Source organism: Pecten maximus, chromosome 15, assembly GCF_902652985.1.
Source record: "Pecten maximus chromosome 15, xPecMax1.1, whole genome shotgun sequence".
Classification (NCBI taxonomy): Eukaryota; Metazoa; Mollusca; class Bivalvia; order Pectinida; family Pectinidae; genus Pecten; species Pecten maximus.
The window spans coordinates 14,880,377-14,907,456 of record NC_047029.1 but is presented as its reverse complement, the minus strand read 5'-3'; the positions used below and the strand labels follow the sequence as shown (position 1 = coordinate 14,907,456).

At 35.4% G+C, this 27,080-nt stretch overlaps 1 protein-coding gene across 6 annotated transcripts in view; it reads left to right on the top strand.

The window, feature by feature from the left end:
- Window positions 1-27,080, top strand: part of LOC117344229 — a 126,397-nt gene that overhangs the window by 57,312 nt on the left and 42,005 nt on the right. The window contains exon 1 of one of the 6 annotated variants that reach the window (XM_033906900.1): window positions 8,078-8,484. The exons of 1 other annotated variant lie outside the window; for it this stretch is intronic. In XM_033906900.1, the coding sequence (XP_033762791.1) occupies window positions 8,395-8,484 (90 nt within the window). In that variant the 5' untranslated portion in view covers window positions 8,078-8,394. Of the gene's footprint in view, window positions 1-8,077; window positions 8,485-19,612; window positions 20,022-25,498; window positions 26,726-27,080 lie in introns of those variants that run through there. 4 more of the 6 variants (XM_033906901.1, XM_033906906.1, XM_033906904.1 and 1 more) reach the window with 4 other exon arrangements.

Below are 27,080 nucleotides of genomic sequence, written 5' to 3'. Positions count from 1 at the left end.
GTTACATTGTTATACATCACTTGTTACATTGTTATACATCACTTGTTTACACTGTTATACATCACTTGTTACACTGTTATACATCACTTGTTACACTTGTTATACATCACTTGTTACATTGTTATACATCACTTGTTACATTGTTATACATCACTTGTTACACTGTTATACATCACTTGTTACACTGTTATACATCACTTGTTACAATTGTTATACATCACTTGTTACATTGTTACATTGTTATACATCACTTGTTACATTGTTATACATCACTTGTTACACTGTTATACATCACTTGTTAAATTGTTATACATCACTTGTTACATTGTTATACATCACTTGTTACATTGTTATACATCACTTGTTACACTGTGTATACATCACTTGTTACAATTGTTATACATCATACACTTGTTTATCACTTGTTAATAAACATCACTTGTTACACTGTTATACATCACTTGTTACATTGTTATACATCACTTGTTACACTGTTATACATCACTTGTTACACTTGTTATACATCACTTGTTACATGTTATACATCACTTGTTACATTGTTATACATCACTTGTTACATTGTTATACATCACTTGTTACACTGTTATACATCACTTGTTACATTGTTATACATCACTTGTTACATTGTTATACATCACTTGTTACATTGTTATACATCACTTGTTACACTGTTATACATCACTTGTTACACTGTTATACATCACTTGTTACATTGTTATACATCACTTGTTACATTGTTATACATCACTTGTTACATTGTTATACATCACTTGTTACACTGTTATACATCACTTGTTACATTGTTATACATCACTTGTTACATTGTTATACATCACTTGTTACATTGTTATACATCACTTGTTACACTGTTATACATCACTTGTTACACTGTTATACATCACTTGTTACATTGTTATACATCACTTGTTACATTGTTATACATCACTTGTTACATTGTTATACATCACTTGTTACACTGTTATACATCACTTGTTACACTGTTATACATCACTTGTTACATTGTTATACATCACTTGTTACATTGTTATACATCACTTGTTACATTGTTATACATCACTTGTTACATTGTTATACATCACTTGTTACACTGTTATACATCACTTGTTACATTGTTATACATCACTTGTTACATTGTTATACATCACTTGTTACACTTGTTATACATCACTTGTTACATTGTTATACATCACTTGTTACACTGTTATACATCACTTGTTACATTGTTATACATCACTTGTTACACTGTTATACATCACTTGTTACATTGTTATACATCACTTGTTACATGTTATACATCACTTGTTACATTGTTATACATCACTTGTTACACTGTTATACATCACTTGTTACATTGTTATACATCACTTGTTACACTGTTATACATCACTTGTTACACTGTTATACATCACTTGTTACATTGTTATACATCACTTGTTACATTGTTATACATCACTTGTTACACTGTTATACATCACTTGTTACATTGTTATACATCACTTGTTACATTGTTATACATCACTTGTTACACTGTTATACATCACTTGTTACATTGTTATACATCACTTGTTACATTGTTATACATCACTTGTTACATTGTTATACATCACTTGTTACATTGTTATACATCACTTGTTACATTGTTATACATCACTTGTTACACTGTTATACATCACTTGTTACACTGTTATACATCACTTGTTACATTGTTATACATCACTTGTTACACTGTTATACATCACTTGTTACATTGTTATACATCACTTGTTACATTGTTATACATCACTTGTTACATTGTTATACATCACTTGTTACACTGTTATACATCACTTGTTACATTGTTATACATCACTTGTTACATTGTTATACATCACTTGTTACATTGTTATACATCACTTGTTACATTGTTATACATCACTTTGTTACACTGTTATACATCACTTGTTACACTGTTATACATCACTTGTTACATGTTATACATCACTTGTTACACTTGTTATACATCACTTGTTACATTGTTATACATCACTTGTTTACATTGTTATACATCACTTGTTACATTGTTATACATCACTTGTTACACTGTTATACATCACTTGTTACATTGTTATACATCACTTGTACATTGTTATACATCACTTAGTTACATTGTTATACATCACTTGTTACATTGTTATACATCACTTGTTACACTGTTATACATCACTTGTTACATTGTTATACATCACTTGTTACATTGTTATACATCACTTGTTACACTGTTATACATCACTTGTTACACTTGTTATACATCACTGTTACACTTTTATACATTCACTTGTTACACTGTTATACATCACTTGTTACATTGTTATACATCACTTGTTCACATGTTATACATCACTTGTTACATTGTTATACATCACTTGTTACATTGTTTACATCACTTGTTCAACTGTTATACATCACTTGTTACATTGTTATACATCCTTGTTACATGTTATACATCACTTGTTACATTGTTATACTCATCATTCACTTTACACTCACTTGTTACATTGTTATACATCACTTGTTACATTGTTCATACTTTTCTTATACACTTGTTTACACTGTTATACATCACTTGTTACACTTGTTATACATCACTTGTTACACTGTTGACATCACTTGTTTACATTGTTATACATCCTTGTTACATTGTTATCACATCACTTGTTACACATTGTATACATCACTTGTTACTTGTTATACATACTTGTTACATTTTTACATTTTACATCACTGTTACATTACTATCACTTGTTTTGTTATACATCACTTTTCACTGTTATACATCATTGTTGACTTATCACACTGTTTACATTGTTTACAATCACTTGTTACATTGTTATATCACTTGTTACCGTTTACAATCACTTTACTTGTTATACATCACTTGTTACATTGTTATACATCACTTGTTACATTGTTATACATCACTTGTTACATTGTTATACATCACTTGTTACACTGTTATACATCACTTGTTACACTGTTATACATCACTTGTTACATTGTTATACATCACTTGTTACATTGTTATACATCACTTGTTACATGTATACCTCACTTGTTAATTGTTATACATCACTTGTTACATTGTTATACATCACTTGTTACATTGTTATACATCACTTGTTACATTGTTATACATCACTTGTTACACTGTTATACATCACTTGTTACACTTGTTATACATCACTTGTTACATTGTTATACATCACTTGTACATTGTTATACATCACTTTGTTACACTGTTATACATCACTTGTTACATTGTTATACATCACTTGTTACATTGTTTGTACATCACTTGTTACCTGTTATACATCACTTGTTACATTGTTATACATCACTTGTTACATTGTTATACATCACTTGTTACATTGTTATATTGTTATACATCACTTGTTACATTGTTATACATCACTTGTTACATTGTTATACATCACTTGTTACACTGTTATACATCACTTGTTACATTGTTGTACATCACTTGTTACATTGTTATACATCACTTGTTACACTGTTATACATCACTTGTTACACTGTTATACATCACTTGTTACATTGTTATACATCACTTGTTACATTGTTATACATCACTTGTTACACTGTTATACATCACTTGTTACATTGTTATACATCACTTGTTACATTGTTATACATCACTTGTTACACTGTTATACATCACTTGTTACATTGTTATACATCACTTGTTACATTGTTATACATCACTTGTTACATTGTTATACATCACTTGTTACACTGTTATACATCACTTGTTACATTGTTATACATCACTTGTTACACTGTTATACATCACTTGTTACACTGTTATACATCACTTGTTACATTGTTATACATCACTTGTTACATTGTTATACATCACTTGTTACATTGTTATACATCACTTGTTACATTGTTATACATCACTTGTTACACTGTTATACATCACTTGTTACATTGTTATACATCACTTGTTACATTGTTATACATCACTTGTTACATTGTTATACATCACTTGTTACACTGTTATACATCACTTGTTACACTGTTATACATCACTTGTTACATTGTTATACATCACTTGTTACATTGTTATACATCACTTGTTACATTGTTATACATCACTTGTTACATTGTTATACATCACTTGTTACATTGTTATACATCACTTGTTACATTGTTATACATCACTTGTTACACTGTTATACATCACTTGTTACATTGTTATACATCACTTGTTACATTGTTGTACATCACTTGTTACATTGTTATACATCACTTGTTACACTGTTATAATCACTTGTTACACTGTTATACATCACTTGTTACATTGTTATACATCACTTGTTACATTGTTATACATCACTTGTTACACTGTTATACATCACTTGTTACACTGTTATACATCACTTGTTACACTGTTATACATCACTTGTTACATTGTTATACAACACTTTTTACATTGTTATATTGTTATACATCACTTGTTACATTGTTATACATCACTTGTTACATTGTTATATTGTTATACATCACTTGTTACATTGTTATACATCACTTGTTACATTGTTATACAACACTTGTTACATTGTTATATTGTTATACATCACTTGTTACATTGTTATACATCACTTGTTACATTGTTATACATCACTTGTTACATTGTTATATTGTTATACATCACTTGTTACATTGTTATATTGTTATACATCACTTGTTACATTGTTATACATCACTTGTTACATTGTTATACATCACTTGTTACACTGATATACATCACTTGTTACATTGTTATACATCACTTGTTACATTGTTATACATCACTTGTTACATTGTTATACATCACTTGTTACACTGTTATACATCACTTGTTACATTGTTATATATCACTTGTTACACTGTTATACATCACTTGTTACATTGTTTTCTCTCATCCCTACCGGTATCATACTGGTCTGTCCAGGTAAATACACCCATGCTTGCTGTGTGTATACTACCTCGCTTCCGGTGTAGGATAGCCACGAGCGCGCAATGATACAAAAGTAGATCGCCGAACCGAAAGTAGATCTATCTATAGATTTGTAAACACTTCATCTGCTCCATGTGTTAGGCCAGATCTAATAATTTTTTTTATTTATGATATAAATTATGTAAAAAAAACACGTTCTTTTATTGTTTTTTATTAATAAAACATGGAACTATATTTCCTCGCGAAAGGACACACTAGCTTGGCCGACATCAAGTGATTTGGCTTCGCTTGCAATGACAGGGCTGCTGAAACAACTTTAGACTGTGGAAATGAATGGTTTCCTTCGTTTTTAGAACAGCAAACGCCGTTTGCATATATTGGGTATGGTAAATCGATTGGCGCTGTTCTTTTTTTATTATATGCAGTAGAAAAAAAGTTTAGATTGAGAAAAAATGGCGTCTATCTGAGAAAGCTATCGACAGATAGTGCCTAATTTTGCATATTTTAGGTTGGGGAATGAGAGAAAAATACTCAATCATATGTGATTCATGTAGGATAGGGATATTTCACCCTCTGGGTCACAAAATGTGGTAAAACCCTCGGCGGAGCCTCGGGTTTTACCACATTTTGTGACCCCTCGGGTGGAATATCCCTATCCTACATGACCACATATGAAAGGGTCTTATAATACATCACTTGTTACATTGTTATACAACACTTGTTACATTGTTACATTGTTATACATCACTTGTTACATTGTTATACATCACTTGTTACATTGTTATACATCACTTGTTACACTGCTATACATCACTTGTTACACTGTTGTACATCACTTGTTACATTGTTATACATCACTTGTTACACTGTTATACATCACTTGTTACACTATTATACATTACTTGTTACATTGTTATACATCACTTGTTACATTGTTATACATCACTTGTTACACTGTTATACATCACTTGTTACATTGTTATACATCACTTGTTACACTGTTGTACATCACTTGTTACATTGTTATACATCACTTGTTACACTGTTATACATCACTTGTTACACTATTATACATTACTTGTTACATTGTTATACATCACTTGTTACATTGTTATACATCACTTGTTACACTGTTATACATCACTTGTTACATTGTTATACATCACTTGTTACACTGTTATACATCACTTGTTACATTGTTATACATCACTTGTTACACTGTTATACATCACTTGTTACATTGTTATACATCACTTGTTACATTGTTATACATCACTTGTTACATTGTTATACATCACTTGTTACACTGTTATACATCACTTGTTACATTGTTATACATCACTTGTTACACTGTTATACATCACTTGTTACACTGTTATACATCACTTGTTACATTGTTATACATCACTTGTTACATTGTTATACATCACTTGTTACATTGTTATACATCACTTGTTACATTGCTACACATCAATTGTTAAACTGTTGTACATCACTTGTTACATTGTTATACATCACTTGTTACACTATTATACATTACTTTTTTAATAATACATTGTATAATCTTAGTCTAAAAAAATAAAGTCAAATGTCTTTTAGAATTTCCAAAATGATACTTATTTGATAAACATATGTCAGGACCTGTTGATGAAAACAGAGTGTTTGCCATTGGCTTTCGATCGCTTATCCACTCGTTATTGAAATTGTGTTACGGATGGTTAGGTCGGTCTCCAGTGAATACAGCAAGTGTAATCTGCTCGTATCTTTAACTTCCGGGGCGTTTCTCACTGCAATTCCTTCTAAATGTCACGCTAATGTGTACTGATAATTTGAGGTATGGGAATTTAACATTGGTTTATGTTCCAGTACTTAAAATTGTGTTTAAGGAGCGAGCCATGAAGGCAACATCACAAAATAGTTGAGGCCTTTGACTCGTCACTGTAAACAGGATTACGGAGTAATGGTAAAACTCCCCTTTATCTGTTTCTCTGGTTCAATGAGTGCAAGTTGGGAATAAATTTGTCCTCGATGAATATCAGAATATCTCTTTCTAAACAACACGAGTTCAGGGTAACTCAAAGCACCACAGCATGTCAACACGAGTTCGAGGTAACTCAAAGCACCACAGCATGTCAGCACGAGTTCGAGATAACTCAAAGCACCACAGCATGTCAGCACGAGTTCGGGGTAACTCAAAGCACCACAGCATGTCAACACGAGTTCGGGGTAGCTCCATAATATCACAGCATGTCAACACGAGTTCGAGATAATTTGATTACAGTATACTACACCACATGTAAACTATAGTTCGACAGTATTTCGGGAGAACTCGGTTACATCACAAAATGTCAACACAAAAATTATGTTGATAAATTAAAGCGGTAGAAAAGTTTACACTAAAGTCAACTAATGGTTTCTACCACGGATGACTTGTCGGATGTACATATTCATGTATAAAATACTTTTAATGTTCAATTTACAATGTATATGTAAAAATATGTTTTCTACTGATAGGTCCATTACACTCCGTCGTCATTCTGTAAACATTCCGTAAAAAACTGGTTGTGCATTTTAAAAGGAAACGTGGAAAAGGGCTCGTTTTCACCGTAAATATTAACATCAAAACGGAGAATGGACAACAAGATAGTGTTCGTATGACTTTTCAATTTATATATGGTATTTATATATGTATACATTATGTTAATATAAGATGTAGAGTATATACTAGAAAATGAAATATGAATCATTACTAACGATAAGTCCTATATCAATCACCCTGTCACACAACCTACAATACATTCCATTACTAGTCATCCTTATCGGGCTTCGTTCATTTTTTAAATTATGTATGTAATTTGTTTTCGTTGTGATTAATTGGGAATTTGACGATGGTTTAACGTTATGTGTGAGTGGTGGTGAAGTGCTGACTTTATACAGGTGTATACACGACCTAAACAAGGCGTGTCCTGGTTGGATGATATACGTGTTTAAAAGGCTAAATCAACCCCTGACTTGTCCAATACACCACCGATGGATAAAACACCGTCACATTACTGTCGAAACACTACCGGTGGTAGTCGGTAACAATCAAAAGAGTTTAATAATGACACCAAGCACACCGGGGGCGTACGTTCGAGTGGGTTTTTACAATCCGAATATGTCGTGGTAACTATTGGATACTAAAGATTCTATAAATATCAGTGCAGAGGCACGAGGTCAATTCTTTAAGATATACAACAGAAGTGCAATATATATCTGGTATTGCTCCAGGCCAGGGGATCTCTTGGAGACACTACAGTGATGAGTATACTTCTTTGCCAGGTGGGTTAGTGTGTTGTGAAAACGTTGACGCCAGAATGGTGCTGGAATATGTTCTCTCGCTATGGATGCTGTTTACAACAAGCTTGGAGCTAGTGAGATTCGTCCTCAGAAGCCTGATGGCTAAGGTTTGTAAAATCCCATCTGTTATTACTGTAAATGGTGCTATCGTTGTATATATAATACTATGGCAACTGATATGACAAATACAATTAATGTAAATAACTTTCAGGGTAGTTTAGTAACGAAACATTTTCAGAAAAAATATCAAATATCAATAATAGTTTTTTATGATAATCAGTGGCCGATTGTGGAGGGTTCTAACCGACCTTACCTTCCCGTCGGCCCTAATTCAAACATTTGCTTACCATGGTTGAATTCCTTCGGCAAAATTCTGTTTTGTAAGCGATGTTCAGAACCCGCCGATAATTAGGCTTGAAGCTGACAACGCTGAGGCCAAAGTACGTTCTCCTTATACTAGACACACCCTTTTAATCAAATCTATAGATACTACAGGGTATGATGGTATTTATGATTTATTGTGTTGTTAGTCGGTCTAGATATTAAATGAATTGTTCAATGCGATCCCATGTTCTTGTGGTCCTATACATATTACTGGTTCAATTCAAACCGTATTCTGATAACGAAGGTTCAAGTAGATTATATCATCAAATCGATGTTGAACAGCTATCAGTGTTAGGTTATCTAAACGTAGGTTGGTGCTAAAAGAATATTCAGCACTGGTTGATCAAAGAGTATTACCAGTGTTTGCTCTTCAAAGAGTGTTACCAATGGTTGTTCTTCAAAGAGTGTTACCAATGGTTGTTCAAAGAGTGTCACCAATGGTTGTTCTTCAAAGAGTGTTACCAATGGTTGTTCAAAGAGTGTTACCAATGGTTGTTCAAACAGTGTTACCAATGGTTGTTCAAACAGTGTTACCAATTGTTGTTCGTCAAAGATTATTTAACGTTAGTCAAATAGTGTTCAAATATCTTAAATGGTCGGAGGTTTTTTTCAAAAAAAAAGAAGAAACATTCATCATTGGGTTTTTTAAAGAGTATTTAGCTGTTAATTGAGTTCAAATTTTAAATTCCGTGATTTGTGCAATGCTAAGCTTTCTTTATATCAGCGTTGGTATATACAGCGAACAAGTTGTTTTTATTTTATTTTAAAATCTTCACCTTGATTGAATAGACAACCTCGAATTCGTATCAGATATGATTTTAACTGGCCATTATGAAGACAGTTGAGTTGTTTTCAATACGTAATTGTAAAATATTTGTACGAGTATACAATGACACGTGTATTGATTTTCGTAACATGACGGTGTGTGAAAATGTTTTAAAGTTGTATAGCGAGTGTGGCTCAATTGTAACCGAGGTACAAATTGGGTAGATCTACACACCGTGTTCTGATTGTTTACACTGTGCGAGTTTACATTTGAGATAAGTAACGATACCGAAAATCTCTTTTATTTGCTACTTTGCCAAGACCCCTTCAAACAATCATTGGCTTGATAATGCTGATGGTGTATGTTTATAATAATAATCCGGCTTGTCGGTGACACATCTAGCTTTTTATACCGGGAACATATTCCACATAACAATAATAGGTTTTGTTTTATCACAAACAAGGTACGTAGGCCATATCAGGAAATCTGACATACATTATGACCGCGGTATGAAAAACTGATGTGAGGACATACTCCACGTTGAGGAAACTACGTCACAAACGTCACTAAGAGAAAAAAAAGATGGAGGATGCATCACTCGCTTCTCGGTAAGTCTGTGTTACTTTTTACTATTTACTTGCGACTTCCCATTTATTGATATGGTCGAAAGTACACTTGATGTATCCAAGATTCTTTGACTGGCAACGGACTATTCACAGAATAGGTGACTGTTTCAAATATATTTTAGGTGAAAAAGGCAAATATTGTTGATGGTATTTCTATGTGGATTATTGCTACAATTTCTCATGCTCATCAAACAACGTCATAGTTAGGAGTACACGAGGTATTGAATGTTTGAAACAACCATCAAATGTTCATTCGACCATATCGATAAATGGGAAGTCGCGGGATTAGAGTAATCTGTAAGACAGACTTTCCGAGAAGTGAGAGATGCATCCGCCATCTTGTTATTCTCTCAGTAATATTTATGACGTACTTACCCCACAGTGAAATCAGTGTTGTGTACGTGCTTCTTAAATACAACTATATTGTACGTGTACCTTCCGGTCTCTAGGATAGTAAATACAACTATAATGTTTGTGTCCCTTCCGGTCTCTAGGATAGTAAATACAACTATAATGTATGTGTTCCTTCCGGTCTCTATACAACTATAATGTATGTGGTCCTTCCGGTCTCTAGGATAGTAAATACAACTATAATGTATGTGTCCCTTCCGGTCTCTAGGATAGTAAATACAACTATAATATATGTGTCCCTTCCGGTCTCTAGGATATATATACAACTATAATGTATGTGTTCCTTCTGGTCTCTAGGATAGTAAATACAACTATAATGTATGTGTCCCTTCCGGTCTCTAGGATAGTAAATACAACTATATTGTATGTGTTCCTTCCGGTCTCTAGGATAGTAAATACAACTATAATGTATGCGTTCCTTCCGGTCTCTAGGATAGTAAATACAACTACAATGTATATTGTATGTGTCCCTTCCGGTCTCTAGGATAGTAAATACAACTATATTGTATGTGTCCCTTCCGGTCTCTAGGATAGTAAATACAACTATAATGTATGTGTTCCTTCCGGTCTTTAGGATAGTAAATACAACTATACTGTATGTGTCCCTTCCGGTCTCTAGGATAGTAAATACAACTATAATATATGTGTCCCTTCCGGTCTCTAGGATATATATACAACTATATTGTATGTGTCCCTTCCGGTCTCTAGGATATATATACAACTATATTGTATGTGTTCCTTCCGGTCTCTAGGATAGTAGATACAACTATAATGTATGTGTTCCTTCTGGTCTCTAGGATATATATACAACTATAATGTATGTGTACCTTCCGGTCTCTAGGGTAGTAAATACAACTATAATGTAGGTGTCCCTTCCGGTCTCTAGGATATATATACAACTATATTGTATGTGTTCCTTCCGGTCTCTAGGATAGTAGATACAACTATAATTTTTGTGTCCCTTCCGGTCTCTAGGATAGTAAATACAACTATAATGTATGTGTTCCTTCCGGTCTCTAGGATAGTAATACAACTATAATGTATGTGTTCCTTCCGGTCCCTAGGATAGTAAATACAACTATATTGTATGTGTTCCTTCCGGTCTCTAGGATAGTAAATACGACTATAATGTATGTGTCCCTTCCGGTCTCTAGGATAGTAAATACAACTATAATGTATGTGTTCCTTCCGGTCTCTAGGATAGTAAATACAACTATATTGTATGTGTCCCTTCCGGTCTCTAGGATAGTAAATACAACTATAATGTATGTGTCCCTTCCGGTCTCTAGGATAGTAAATACAACTATATTGTATGTGTACCTTCCGGTCTCTAGAATAGTAAATACAACTATAATGTATGTGTTCCTTCTGGTCTCTAGGATAGTAAATACAACTATATTGTATGTGTACCTTCCGGTCTCTAGAATAGTAAATACAACTATAATGTATGTGTTCCTTCTGGTCTCTAGGATAGTAAATACAACTATAATGTATGTGTCCCTTCCGGTCTCTAGAATAGTAAATACAACTATATTGTATGTGTTCCTTCCGGTCTCTAGGATAAATACTAATATAACTAGACGATTTATTACGTTTATGTTTGTACTTTGCAACTGCTCAAAGGTGTAAAAAAAATACCAAATAAAATTAACAAATCTATATTAATGAACAATTAATCATTATACACCTAATGGGTTACTTTATAAGATTGGTGTTTCAGTCCTGTCTTTCATCGAGTACTTCTGGTTTTCACTTTTTTTGTAAAATGTCACTATTATGTCGGTATTTTCTCTGTTGCTTTTGTACAAGTAGTAAAAGAGGATTTTTTAATAGAAGCTTTTATGGATTTGGGCATTGCAAAAACAAAATCCGGCTACTTTGAGATAAATAGGGGTTCCAGAACGAGTGGTGTTCTTTATCATGCTTAGCGAGTGTCTTTTCTAAATTCGAAAATGAACTAATGAGAGTTAGATAAACATCATAAACTGTCTCTCAGTGGGTAACATGTTTATCACAATACTTCTTTACTTACAAATGTAAGTTTGTCGAGTTTAAATTCTCCCAATGCCTATCAGTGACTTGACTTGGTGGGGATACAACTGGTGATTTGGCTCGGCGCGATAAGCAGGGAATGGTTTTGTTTACATTGACAGTCTCAACTACCACATTTGGTAAACATATATATTAAGTAATCGCAAATTCAACATAGCTGTTTATATGATTTACCTGACGGTTTAATAATCCTTTTCCTGGTTTGGAGAAATATCACCTGTTCATGATTTTAAAATGTTCGTATAATGGCAGAAGTAATCCCCCTATTAAAACACAAATTTAGGGGGGGGGGGGGGGGGGGGGGTGCATGTAGACACAATGGTGGCCTCGGGTAACGGGTTTACAAAATTTAAACCTTGCTGACGGTGGTTAATATGATGTATCTAGTACATACATCTGTATGTGAATTGACAAACTGTCATGGTCCATATTTTGTTAAATAACTATATCAATGAATAGGTATACCAATGTTCAGAAAAAAAAAGTAATCATGTTTTATGCAATTTTGCGTAACACATATGTATATTTATTACATTTTTACCAGTGAAATATCACAAATTATTCATTCTATAAAAGTGATATTTTTCACTAGTGAAGAATATCATATTTTTCACTTGTGAAAAATATCACTTTTGCTGATTTGACCAATCAAATTAATGATTAGAAAATACCAAAATAATTGACCAATCAGAAAGCCCGATCATATATGTCAGCACCTGGACAGGGGAAACTACTTTTTTTGTTTACAAATTATCGCTGTAGTCCTAGTTAGCATACGGGGTAGGGTTTTCGTTGATAAAAAAATGTAATAAACAGAATATCTAACAGTGTCTTCAGTAAAACCAAATATATTTCACTCGTGTGGCTAATATTTTGATATTTTTCACTTGTGCTGTGCACTCGTGAAAAATATCAAAATATTAGCCCCACTCGTGAAATATATTTGGTATTACTTGTTAGATATCCTCTATATGTATATATAAATGCTGGTCTTTCAATGTTGTGTCTTGCATTTCTCAAAATTTGGAAACAAGCCCCTTTGAGTCTGACGACGCTGACAAATTAAGCATAACGTGGCTTATGTGACTAGATGCTAACATTGAAAAGCTCTCTAGGCCTGAAGTAACTAGCAGCCATTGATTTTTTAACCTACATCACCTGTATTCCTACACTGACCCAATCACTGTAACTTGTAGTATACAGTCTCATGAATAGAATTAGGTTTACTAACAACATATAGGCATGCAACAAGGAGTTTAAATGTAACCACAATATCAGTTTTCTAGCGCTCTGGCTAGAACAAATATACATTTGATTTCACTCTGGAAATGAGGATTTGTGTATGTTGAGTTTTATGATGTTTAATTTACTGAGTAGATGTTTCAAACATAATCATAAAATTTAACATTTAAACACTTCATCACAAACTCGTGTATGTCTTATTATAGCTCAGCTGTGTCTTTATGATAGCTCTTTTAAGTAGTAATACTCGTCATGGGCTATTTAACAAAATATGGTTCATGACAGTATGTCAATTCACATACAGCTCCATGTACTGCATACATCATACCCACAACCGTCAGCAAGGTTTGAATTGTGTAAATCCGCAACCCGAGACCAACATAGTGACTGCAAGCCCACCTTCCCGGATATACTAATTGCCTCCCCTTAATTTGTGTATGACTTCTGCCATGATACGATCATTTTAAAATCATGAACAGGTGATATTTCTCCAAACCAGTAAAGGGATGGTAAAAACCGACACATGAATTATATAAACATATTGCATTTGCAATCACTGAATATGTGTATTTACCAAATGTGGTAGTTGAGACTGTCAATGTAAACAAAACCATTCCCTGCTTATCACGCCGAGCCAAATCACCAGTTGTATCCCCACCAAGTCATTGTACGATGAGTTTGGAAATAACCCTTTTTGCATAACTACGCCCCTTTCACCGCTGATAGGCATTGGGAGAATTTAAACTCGACAAAATTACATTTGTAAGTAAAGAAGTATTGTGATAAACATGTTACCCAATGAGTGACAGTTTATGATGTTTATCTAACTCTCATTAGTTCATTTTCAAATTTAGAAAAAGACACTCGCTAAGCATGATAAACAATCATCAATCGTTGCGGAGCCTCTATTAATACCCATTAAAGTTACTATCAAAAAGCCCGCTTTTTCTTCTTGTACAAAAGCAAGAGAGAAGCTACCGACATAATAACGAAATCGTAATTCTTACTCAAAATCGAAAAACATTATTACCACATTTGTGACTTTCAAAATGGTACCAAACGTACCGGACGTAAGAAAGGAGCACCTAATCTTAATCCATAAGGTTAATGATTAATTGTTGATTAAAATATCTCTGTTTAGTTTTTTTTGTTTTTTTTGTATTGTTTTCCTTTGAACAGTTGCAGAGTAACCAACAGAAACGTGATTAAATGTCACGAATGACAAACTACTGGTGAAAATGAGGGACAATCTTCACTCGTGATCGACGTCGTGATCCAGACATGCCCTAGGATTCAGACAGCGAGAGTGTGCTTAAACGACTGTTGTGATAATTTGTGTGCGAGTGAGAATGACTATGTAATGATGAATTGTGCTTGTGTAAGGATGTTGGTGGTTTGTACAATGATGAACAGATATAAGTGATATGTGCGTTTTACCAGGGAAATAAAATCAATTAAGAACTAATCATCTCGCATAAATGTGTTTAAAGAATGAATGGTAGAAGACAGAGCATTTCTCAAAATTCAAAAACTACCCCTGTGACTACGCTGACAAATATGCTAGGCTTCCTAATCTTGCATCTGGAATAGCGTTCATTATAAAAAAAAATAGATCAATTGACCTTACAATTTCAGACCTTCTGTATTAATTATCAAAACGGATTGGCAAAGCGTCTGTTCACAAGACTGAAACATAACGTGTGTAGCCGTCCAACCTTATGCGGATATATGTCTAACAGACGAGAGTGGGTTGCCCTTTTGCATCTGAGAATCAGCCATAGCCACGTTACTCACACTTATGCCCTAAGAACATAGGAACACCAAATTGTCATACTAAACCATTTACAGTTGAATGATAAAATCCTATATAAATCCGTAACTGATTTTCTAATAAAATTGCCATCTTTGTTTATTTTACAATAATACATTTCAGGATTCCAACCAGTTTGAAGTTTAGTTTGGTGAAAGTATTTTTCTTTTGTAAGTGTCATTTTCTAGTAATGCTCCAAAGCGTCTTCACAAAACTGCCGAATACGACGCAGAAGTTGCCAAATAGTTTTGTCTGTAAAATATAATTACTATGTCGATGATCTTATGCCTATGTGTGGTCTTGACATCCTCTCAGTGCCATCTATTGAATGATATATATACACCTGTGTATCTCTAAAATGAGTATAACAACCTCCATGCTGTGGAGCTCTGTTTTCTTAATGTACTTATTGTGAAATGTTTGGATCATACCTCCTTTACTTATTCTTGATCTAACTTCTTGAGTAACAGATGTGTTGGTAAAACAAATATTCCTTCTTTATTAACAAGTATAAGCAAAGGTGAACGGGGGAAATGACATTATACTTTATATTATTTTTGTCAGCTATCTTGTGGTGTCAAAACATAAAAAGTAATTTAAATTCAACAACAATATGTAATATCATTCATCCATGAAAGGCTATTTTCATAGTGAATGGAATGAATAGTTGTTTAACATAACATAGCAGGACTTGACCTACAATTGTAGTTTTACAAGGCGGATTTTCTAGATTAATCAAAACTTGTTCTCGTCGTTTTAATGCCCTCGTCTAACTTTGGTTTCCATGCCGACCTCGTCGTTTTGATTCCCTCGTGTATCTTTGGTTTCCATGCCGACCTCGTCGTTTTAATGCCCTCGTATATCTTTGGTTTCCATGCCGACCTCGTCGTTTTAATGCCCTCGTGTATCTTTGGTTTCCATGCCGACCTCGTCGTTTAAATGCCCTCGTGTATCTTTGGTTTCCATGTTGTCCTCGTCGTTTTAAGCCCTCGTGTATCTTTGGTTTCCATGCCGACCTCGTCGTTTTAATGCCCTCGTGTATCTTTGTTTTCCATGCCGACCTCGTCGTTTTAATGCCCTCGTGTATCTTTGGTTTCCATGCCGACCTCGTCGTTGTAATGCCCTCGTGTATCTTTGGTTTCCATGCCGACCTCGTCGTTTTAATGCCCTCGTGTATCTTTGTTTTCCATGCCGACCTCGTCGTTTTAATGCCCTCGTGTATCTTTGGTTTCCATGCCGACCTCGTCGTTTTAATGCCCTCGTGTATCTTTGGTTTCCATGCCGACCTCGTCGTTTTAATGCCCTCGTGTATCTTTGTTTTCCATGCCGACCTCGTCGTTTTAATGCCCTCGTGTATCTTTGGTTTCCATGCCGACCTCGTCGTTTTAATGCCCTCGTGTATCTTTGGTTTCCATGCCGACCTTGTCGTTTTGATTCCCTCGTGTATCTTTGTTTTCCATGCCGACCTCGTCGTTTTAATGCCCTCGTGTATCTTTGGTTTACATGCCGACCTCGTCGTTTTAATGCCCTCGTGTATCTTTGGTTTCCATGTCGACCTCGTCGTTTTAATGCCCTCGTGTATCTTTGGTTTCCATGCCGACCTCGTCGTTTTAATGCCCTCGTGTATCTTTGGTTTTCATGCCGACCTCGTCGTTTTAATGCCCTCGTGTATCTTTGGTTTCCATGTCGACCTCGTCGTTTTAATGCCCTCGTGTATCTTTGGTTTCCATGCCGACCTCGTCGTTTTAATGCCCTCGTGTATCTTTGGTTTCCATGCCGACCTCGTCGTTTTAATGCCCTCGTGTATCTTTGGTTTCCATGCCGACCTCGTCGTTTTGATTCCCTCGTGTAGCTTGGTTTACATACCATACCCGTCGATTGAGATATAATTACTTGTTCGATTGCTTCTCTATTCTGGTGGTGCACTGTGTCTGCTGGTAATATATTCGGCTTACTTCAGATTAGCCTGGGATCATTCTAAAGGTGGCATGCCACTATACAGCAGCCATTTATCTCAAACATGTACAATATAAGCCATCGAATGAAACTATTCAACATTGCTGTCTCAATTATAATATCAAGTAACATGAATGTGAAATATCAATTTGGTTTTTATTATTATTATTATTTTACGGATAGTCTTCTGAAATCCGCATATAGGATTACCGTTTACAGTAAGTACAATGTAAGATATCTTCCTTAATGAAGATTAACTGTGTTCACGGTTATAATCACTGTAAACAATAGATAGACGACACTCCATTGTTAACAGGGTATATCACCGCCATAGCTGTAACCCTTGTACTTATGACACAGGCAGTGGCGTGTCATTTTTACTTAATGCTGGTGGAAAACGACCTTTATATTTTTTGCATGTCACGAAATGCGACATTCAAATGGAAATGCGCGCCTCGGGATGGAAAGCAGTAGCTAATACATAGGTGACAAAATTTCAACCATGGCAAAAATGTCAACCATGACAAAAATGTCAGTCAACCGCATAAGAGTTCGTTTATGTTGAGTTGTATGTATAAATCCGGAGAACGTTTTAAAGATATTTCTAACATAAATGAATATGTGTTTGAGTTGTTACATTTAGTTGTTACAGACGTTATGTGGATACTACCATGGAGGTCTGTGTGTCTGTACCCTCGCTATAGTATTCGCTTCGGTTCCATCAACGTTCCTGAAGGTACAACAAGTCTAGTGATTTAAAGGTCTTTTTATACAATAATGACATGCAAAAATAAAGATTATATTATATATATGTAGTTTCGTTAGAATCTATAATTTTCAATCGCGATACTTAGATTATGAAAATTGTATTCTTGTAAATGTATACTGCATCATAAAAAAAATTAGGATGTGCCCTATTTCCCCATTGAGCTTGTATGTGGAATAGTTTCCCTAAAATACATATGGATGTCCCTGTTAATAATGTCTCTTTGTTTTTATATTTAGTTTATATTATAAATAAACAGCACTCTAAAGATAAGTTCAACTATTGGTTTTTAAAAGGTTTATTTTTTTCTTTGCATGCAAATATCATGTCAATTATTAATGAATCTGTGGCGGCATCCCCATTTCATCCTCGTAGGGGGCTTGTTGAACCATAATATTCTAAAACCAATGCAGCTGTTGCTTCGGCGCAACGCTTGCCGTTTTGATCGAGATGATTGCGATTTGTTTGGAGAAAAACTGTGCTCAGTAACCTGGAAATTATTGAGCGATTTTAATTATATTGATGACTCTGTAATAATGCTAGCCACTACTAGTTCCTGTAGTCCGAATAAGGAAGTGTATGTTAGATCTAATAACCTTCGTTTTCAAACAAATAAGGAGATTGATTCGCAAACGAAAGCGTAAAAAATATGTATATAAAACAAAATAGTAATTAATTCCCTAAGAAATCACTCTACTTAAAAATGTCCGAACGAACGCATTATTGGAAATCTTCAATAGATCAGGGACTCTCCTTAATCTTTTTAATGCTTCCCAATGGAAGTTCGTGATACCGGGCCTGGCCGTTTAATCATTAATCTAGATAAAATTTATATTGGAACTTGTACATCTATTCTTACATTTTCTTTTGTTGCACGAGGCATGATAAAAATGTGCTGAGTGTATTTGATGGTGTACATACTAGAACCGTTGTCTCCCATATTTAGGGCATGACGGGATACTGTAGGTCAACTGTGATTGTCACTGCATATATTGTATATATGCATGTGCATGTATATATGTTTTTACCTCTCCGTGTTATCATGGGATATGATGCAGTTTCAAATTACACACCGTGTACACGTCGCACGTGCCTCGGCACATGTAGATTAGCATGGCGTGCCTCTACGGGCTTCCATATATACATGTATTTCTGTGTCTGGGATAGTTGCATATTCTGAACCACTACACCAAATGCACTATATATTTACCTTTCAGTGTGTGTGGCAGATGGGATATCTTACACATGTTTATCCAGTAGTTTGTCATTCTTGAGGCGACAGAAGGAAATTTGTTTTTTCTTGTTTGATAATTTAATCAAGTGGGTGTGACCATTAACTGTGTACGTAGAATTTATCGAAATAGCCGAGGCTCCCCTTGGGCATTTTGTATTTATTTATGTCCCTGTAATTCACCGACGCCATTGTACCCACGTACGTGTGTAAGGTTTGGACTGAAGGAACACTCGAGGACGGTTTGATAGTCAACAGTGCACTTGATGTTCAATTCACCTGTTGAAAGAAGTTTGGGAGTTTACCTGGAAAACGCATGCGTATTGCACATACTATATATCAAACACTCGTGGGTTCGAGAGTAGTTGTTTATATTGGAGTGGTGGAGTTGTCGTAAAATGTAAGTATATATATTTCAAATTGTTTATATTTTCAGAATATATATAGCGATTTCACTTCAGTTTAAGACTGAGTATTTGAACACGTCACTTAAAGCTATGCTATCAGGACCGGATATTTCGGCCTCACCTCTCAATTGTCACGTATTAGTAAATCTATATGTATGTACAATGTACATGCCAGTTAGTAGTCATGTAAGTATCTATACATCGTTGCATACTTTTAATATACAATGTACAATCCTAAGGCGAATAGTCCCTTGATGTGGTTTAGGAACAAACACTTATAGATTATGTTTACTGATGTCTAGGTTTAGTTCTGTATTGAGTTCCCAGCTTTTGAACTTGTCATCATTTAATGTATCGCATAACATCCTGTAGGACACCACTTGGCAAAACTGTGTTTATTTTACAAAGTTTATGTACGACCTATATATTGACCGCTATATTGTAATGTTCTTACTGATTTCAACAAGTATTCTGAAATGAAAAAAAAAAGATTTGTTTTCATAAAGAAATTAAACGTCACTACACTTATTCTGGTATTGTTTTTAGCAGATATTTAAAAATAATATGTTAGCTTTCTCAAAGGAAAAATTGCTAGGTATGATGCAGAAAATAGAGTGTGTATTAAGACAAGTGTATAGAACATTGAGACAAAATTAGGTCCAGGTAAGATATATAACACTGAGAACATTTAATTTCAATACTGTTTGACTAATTCCTTATTCAAATAATAAGAAAATATCAAATATCCATACTGGGAAATTTTAATCTATTTTAATTTAATTTCTTTATGAAAACAAATTTTTTTTTTTCATTTCAGAATACTTGTTGAAATCAGTAAGAACATTACAATATAGCGGTCAATATATAGGTCGTACATAAACTTTGTAAAATAAACACAGTTTTGCCAAGTGGTGTCCTACAGGATGTTATGCGATACATTAAATGATGAAAAAAAAAGATATCAAACTTGCTAACATGCCATCATTTCAACTTTATTTCTCTTTGTATAGACTTCAAACTATCTGTTGATGGCAAAGACCTCTGCTTATAGTAATATACATGTACATAATAACATAACTGTTCCATCTGACCACCCAAACAGTAGAATAAACCCCGGGGTCGTCATTTTTATTTTATTTTCTTATACACACAGACTGGCTCAAGTTCTGAATACGTGAAGGATATGTGTCTGGGAAACTTTTGATATATCAATATTATACGTGTATGTACAGTAAATGGAATTTTAATTTAGGAAGGGGGGGGGGGGCATCGAAAGTTCCCCGATTTCCGTTTAAACCCCGTCAGGTCGACGAGAAAGTGTGATTGCCAGTCTGTATAACACCCGTTAACCGACAGGTATGGTTATTTGATACAGATGCTGGCCTTGGCCAACTCTATTCAAAACTAAAAAATAAAACAAAATATAGTGTCAGATGAATTAAGGGTTGAATGTCTGTTCGCAACGATCCCGCAAATAAATTGTATGTGAGCTCACCAAATAATAATCTGAATCTGTGATAACGTCAGACGCGGTGTTTTTTTTATCGCAGAAGTCATATCGTGTCATCTAGCCGGACTTCAAAACGTCATTTACATAATCACCATGGAGATCAAATCTTGTCAGACTAAGTCCGGACTTTGTGACGTCACACACAGTTATAAATACGAAATCCGCAGGGCGTCCCGATAATTCTATCTTTAATAATTTGAGGAATTTTCAATGCATTTTATGAATGACTAAACACATCTGGTTAGGGCACGCTGACACAGTAGATATGTTTACTCGGTGATATTAACTTATAATTATTGAACGAAAGATTAATAATCCATTAAACGTATTTAAACTGCAGAATGTTTTTGAAGAGATATCGCCATTTTCATCTTAATTATACCTAGTATAATTCATGTTAGTGTTGAGGCAAAAGTATATATCATCATCAAATATGACATTTATTTTTTAGTTCTGAAAATAAGTTTTCGCAGGAAATATGGTCGTTTAGTACACATAGTGTTGTCATGAAGTCAGTCATATCATTTTTCTCTTCAAACTATAAAACTGGCCTAGTTTTTACTGCGTTGTAAATATGAAGAGATATCCTCATTTTAATACGAAGGGCAAATGTTGTCTCTTGGTGTGCTAGTAATATGAAATCTAGATTGATTAAGTTGTTCCTTTTTAAGAATTTTTCTTTAAATTTTGTTGACTAACGAGTAGTTAACAAGTTTCAATTCAACCTGACAACGAGTAATTGTGGATGTAAAGTTTTGATATGCTTCCTTTAAATCATCCTCATGAAATTGCGAGTAGTGTGCTCGTGTTCATAAGTATCTTCACTTTTACGAGTGAGGAGTTCGGGTGTCAGGATCAAAGTCCCATTATTATAAAATTGATTACTACAAACAATATTTTTTTCAGTACGCTGTATGAAACGCAATCAATGTATCATCAGCATCATCTTATACAATTTCCGTTTCGAACAAGGTCACCGTTACCATAAATAGAATTTCGGTGTCACCAAGCTCCATCCATCGTATGGAACTTCGGTGTGGTTTTTGTTTAGTTTTTTTGTCCATTGTCAACTCTTGTACATTTTGGCATTTCACCAGTCAGCAGTCAAAACAATCCGATTTCTGCCTATGTTATCCAAATTGTTTACAAGTATTTCTGTATCAGTATACTGTACTTACAAAAAACATATCGATGAAAATCATTTGATCTTAGATACATGTATGACCATAAAGAATTCGCCTAAGGTCAGCGATCGATATTTACAACAACAGGCAATAAAAACCTACACTGGCTACATTCCACGTGTTCATGTCAATTTAATCACGAGTGTTGATCAAATCAGGCGAAATTCGCGCTACGCTATATAAAACAATACAAACAAGTATTGTGAATCCCAAGGCCTAACGAATGAGATATGTTATGTGTGAAAAGTTAGGTTGAAAAATAAGTGTTTTTTTTTTTAATTTTACAGTTGTTTTGAAAAATTGACAAAAGATGACCGAGTAAGAGGAAACAGACATTAGTTTCTATTATTCTGACCAATGGCAATATTGTTTGTCTTACAAGAACATGAACGTGGGCCATTCTATTTGTTGTATATATAATAAATGTTGATCAATTGTACGTTTATAAACTAGTTTGAGGACAAAGTAGCATAACAAACAACACAAATAGTAATGTGTCATACCGATACAACAACCTTTAAACTGGAATTCTGCATGATCAGTATTGTTTATAAAGGTACCAAGCCCACTCTCCTCAGTTCCTGTTCCTGCTTTATGAATAAGCAAGAGTCCAGTATAAGGTGCAGATTATCAAAAGACAGGATTGACGTCAACAAGTTAAAATGCTGCACGATTACTCAGCGAGTATCTAAAATAATCCCTGCCAATAACAAAAAGCGTAATTAGCGTCTAGCCCCGGGGCTGATTATTACAGTCCTATTGTTACCAGTCTGCTGGATAAGGCGGTCGCTCCAGGCAACTCCCCGACGGCTTGGCTCATTCCGTAATCTGGTTAGCCAAATTGTCATTCAGTTAAAAAAAAACTATCACCCAATTGTGTATATTTCCTCGCCTTAATACAACAATTTCCGTGTTGACCTACTGGGATTGAGCCGTGTTCAATGGCTGATAGAACGAAAGGTTAATACGTACTTTGTTCTGTTATATACCACAGGGACAAGTTAATTCAAGCTTCCATGCAAATCGGGACCTTTCACAATGCTTTGCTGAATCTACTCCCGCATGAACAGTCAGGGTCGTTTGGAGTCTCGTCGTAGTATTATACCGACTATCCAGAGACACCCGTTGGAAGTTAGTCAGGATTAAATGTCTTGTTTAATGGAAACCACCCGAGTAGAGGGACCAAACTATCTCTATATAGACCGAGCTACCGAGGCCTGCTCTACGTCCTATTAATATATATCAGGTCATTTGAGGACAATGTTCACGAATGGTGGGATAATTAAAGGATGCTACACACGGACACGGAATACCCCGTTACATAATGTACATACAAAATGTAGCGTACGGTATAGACAAATCAACAGGATTTCGATTTTAACTGATACGCTCTTATGATTTTAACCTTTATGTATCTCTGGAAAACAATGTACTAGTGGCTTTACAAAACAAATCGAGACAATTTCCTGTTCCAGCTGGTACGTTGGTATCATACCAATATCTTACAATATCACTGTTAGAAGGTCACGTTTTCTCCAGATTGAAGTGTCCCTTGATTCCGTTACTTTAAATCATGTACGTTGAAAATAATATCTAAATGTTTATTGAATGATTACAATGATATTAAAACGCACAGAAAGAACAGCGGACTAAAAGATGGTAGAGGCGAGAGGAAAAGAGGGATGGTAGATGATGGTGGGATGGTAGATGATGGTGGGATGGTAGAGGGTAGGGGAAAAGAGGGATTGTAGATGATGGTGGGATGGTAGATGATGGTGGGATGGTAGAGGGTAGGGGAAAAGAGGGATTGTAGATGATGGTGGGATGGTAGATGATGGTGGGATGGTAGAGGGTAGGGGAAAAGAGGGATTGTAGATGATGGTGGGATGGTAGATGATGGTGGGATGGTAGAGGGTAGGGGAAAAGAGGGATTGTAGATGATGGTGGGATGGTAGATGATGGAGGAATGGTAGAGGGTAGGGGAAAAGAGGGATTGTAGATGATGGAGTGATGAAGGGATGTTAGAGGTGAGAGGAAAAGAGGGATGGTAGATGATAGTAAGGAAACGTTAACGTTAAGGAAAATCAAACGCATTATGTAATAATTTGAGCTATCGAACGACTAAAATGACTATTGCACGGTCACGTTCGAACTATTGAACTCCTGTGACGTTCCGAATTCAGCCCTACCCTTTCATGTGTCTAAGTCACTCAGATGTCAACACTGCCAGACGACAGTCATGGTGACATCTAGGCCTACAGGAAAAACGACATTTTAGTGATTCCAAGTGTACTTTAGTTAGTCCAGAATATTTTACCCACGGTACTGGTAATCGACCGCTGTTCTATTGCACTCAGGTTTCGGCCTTGTGCATTAGAACATCGGTCGATTATATTACCAGTACCTTGTGTCAAATATGATAATATATCATGGATGTCTGTACAATAGTACAGCCATCCATGATATATTTGTATAATATAACTTATGCGTATAGTGAAAGGGACGTTCCTTCGGTTGAATAAAGTTTAGGTCGATGGTAAATATGATAAATAGTTATAAAACAACCCGTTTCGTGGATTTAGCCCAGGGCCCCGAGTACCTAAATAACTATCAGAAATATCTAGAAAGCTTGAGAGTTTAATTTAGCATTATCGATCATCCATGTTTACTGCGCAGTGTAGTATTGAATTGTGGTAACAAGTGGTGTCACTTGAGACATGTATACCTACGAGTGAGGTCTCTTTTTACAGAACGAATTTCGGGTAGCTAGGGAACGTGGTCAAATGGGACTTAGCTCCATCAACTGGATTAATACAGTTTCATAAACACTGATTAATCGTTTGTTGTAAGAGAAGGACTGAGACAAAGTGATCGCACAGGGATGTCTGACTGATGAATTTGTCTGGTATTGATCGTCTCAGTAGAGTCACCAACATTACCTGATACAGGTAGAAGTCCTTGTCATAAGACGATATGGTCAGGTTTCTATCTGGACTGAAGGTGATTCTGGTTCCGTCAGGTTTCTATCTGGACCGAAGGCGATTCTGGTTCCGTCAGGTTACTATCCGGACTGAAGGTGATACTGGTTCCGTCAGGTTTCTATCTGGATTGAAGGTGATTCTGGTTCCGTCATGTTTCTATCTGGACTGAAGGTGATACTGGTTCCGTCAGGTTTCTATCCGGACTGAAGGTGATACTGGTTCCGTCAGGTTTCTATCTGGACCGAAGGTGATCCTGGTTCCGTCAGGTTTCTATCTGGACTGAAGGTGATTCTGGTTCCGTCAGGTTTCTATCTGGACTGAAGGTGATCCTGGTTCCGTCAGGTTTCTATCTGGACTGAAGGTGATTCTGGTTCCGTCAGGTTTCTATCTGGACTGAGAGTGATACCGATTCCGTCAGGTTTCTATCCGGACTGAAGGTGATTCTGGTTCCGTCAGGTTTCTATCCGGACTGAAGGTGATCCTGGTTCCGTCAGGTTTCTATCCGGACTGAAGGTGATTCTGGTTCCGTCAGGTTTCTATCTGGACTGAAGGTGATCCTGGTTCCGTCAGGTTTCTATCTGGACTGAAGGTGATACTGGTTCCGTCAGGTTACTATCTGGACCGAAGGTGTTTCTGGTTCCGTCAGGTTTCTATCCGGACTGAAGGTGATACTGGTTCCGTCAGGTTTCTATCTGGACTGAAGGTGATTCTGGTTCCGTCAGCAGGTTTCCATCCGACTTCAGACGACTGGATAGGGTCCCAATAGCGGATCTCCATCCGGACTAAAGGGATTCTGGGTCCGCCATCAGGTCTCAATTCGCATTAAACAAGAATCTGTTCCCATCAGCTGACTTCTGTCTAGACTATAGGGTATGTCCCCAACAGAAGCTCGGTAGTTTAACGAGTGGTGAGTCCGGTGGGTGTCATCACCTGATCTTCGCCGAGACGACTTACACGTGTCAGTGACTTCGAATTATCTTCACTGACGTGGAAAGTAAAACATGGGGCAAAATGAGTCTACGGTAAATATCTTTACACGGTTATAAGTAAAATACATGTGTGTGATATGTGTTGTTGCCGTGTGTAATTGGACACATCCTGTATTGGATTTACGTATGTTTGTTAACTCCGTATCGAGGTAAGATGTTGAGAGGAAGGTATGATGTATTATAGGTTAAGACCATTGTTGCTATTGTCACTTTTTTGTAAGATAACGACAGGAAATTTATATCTTTAACTTTCGAATCAAAACACATATTGCACATGATACATTTTGTTTATACTTAGATAAGGGAAACCATTTTTTATGACTCGTGGCCTGACCGGATTTTGAACTCACGATCAGCGGCATATTAATGTAATCGCCTAGTTAGAAAT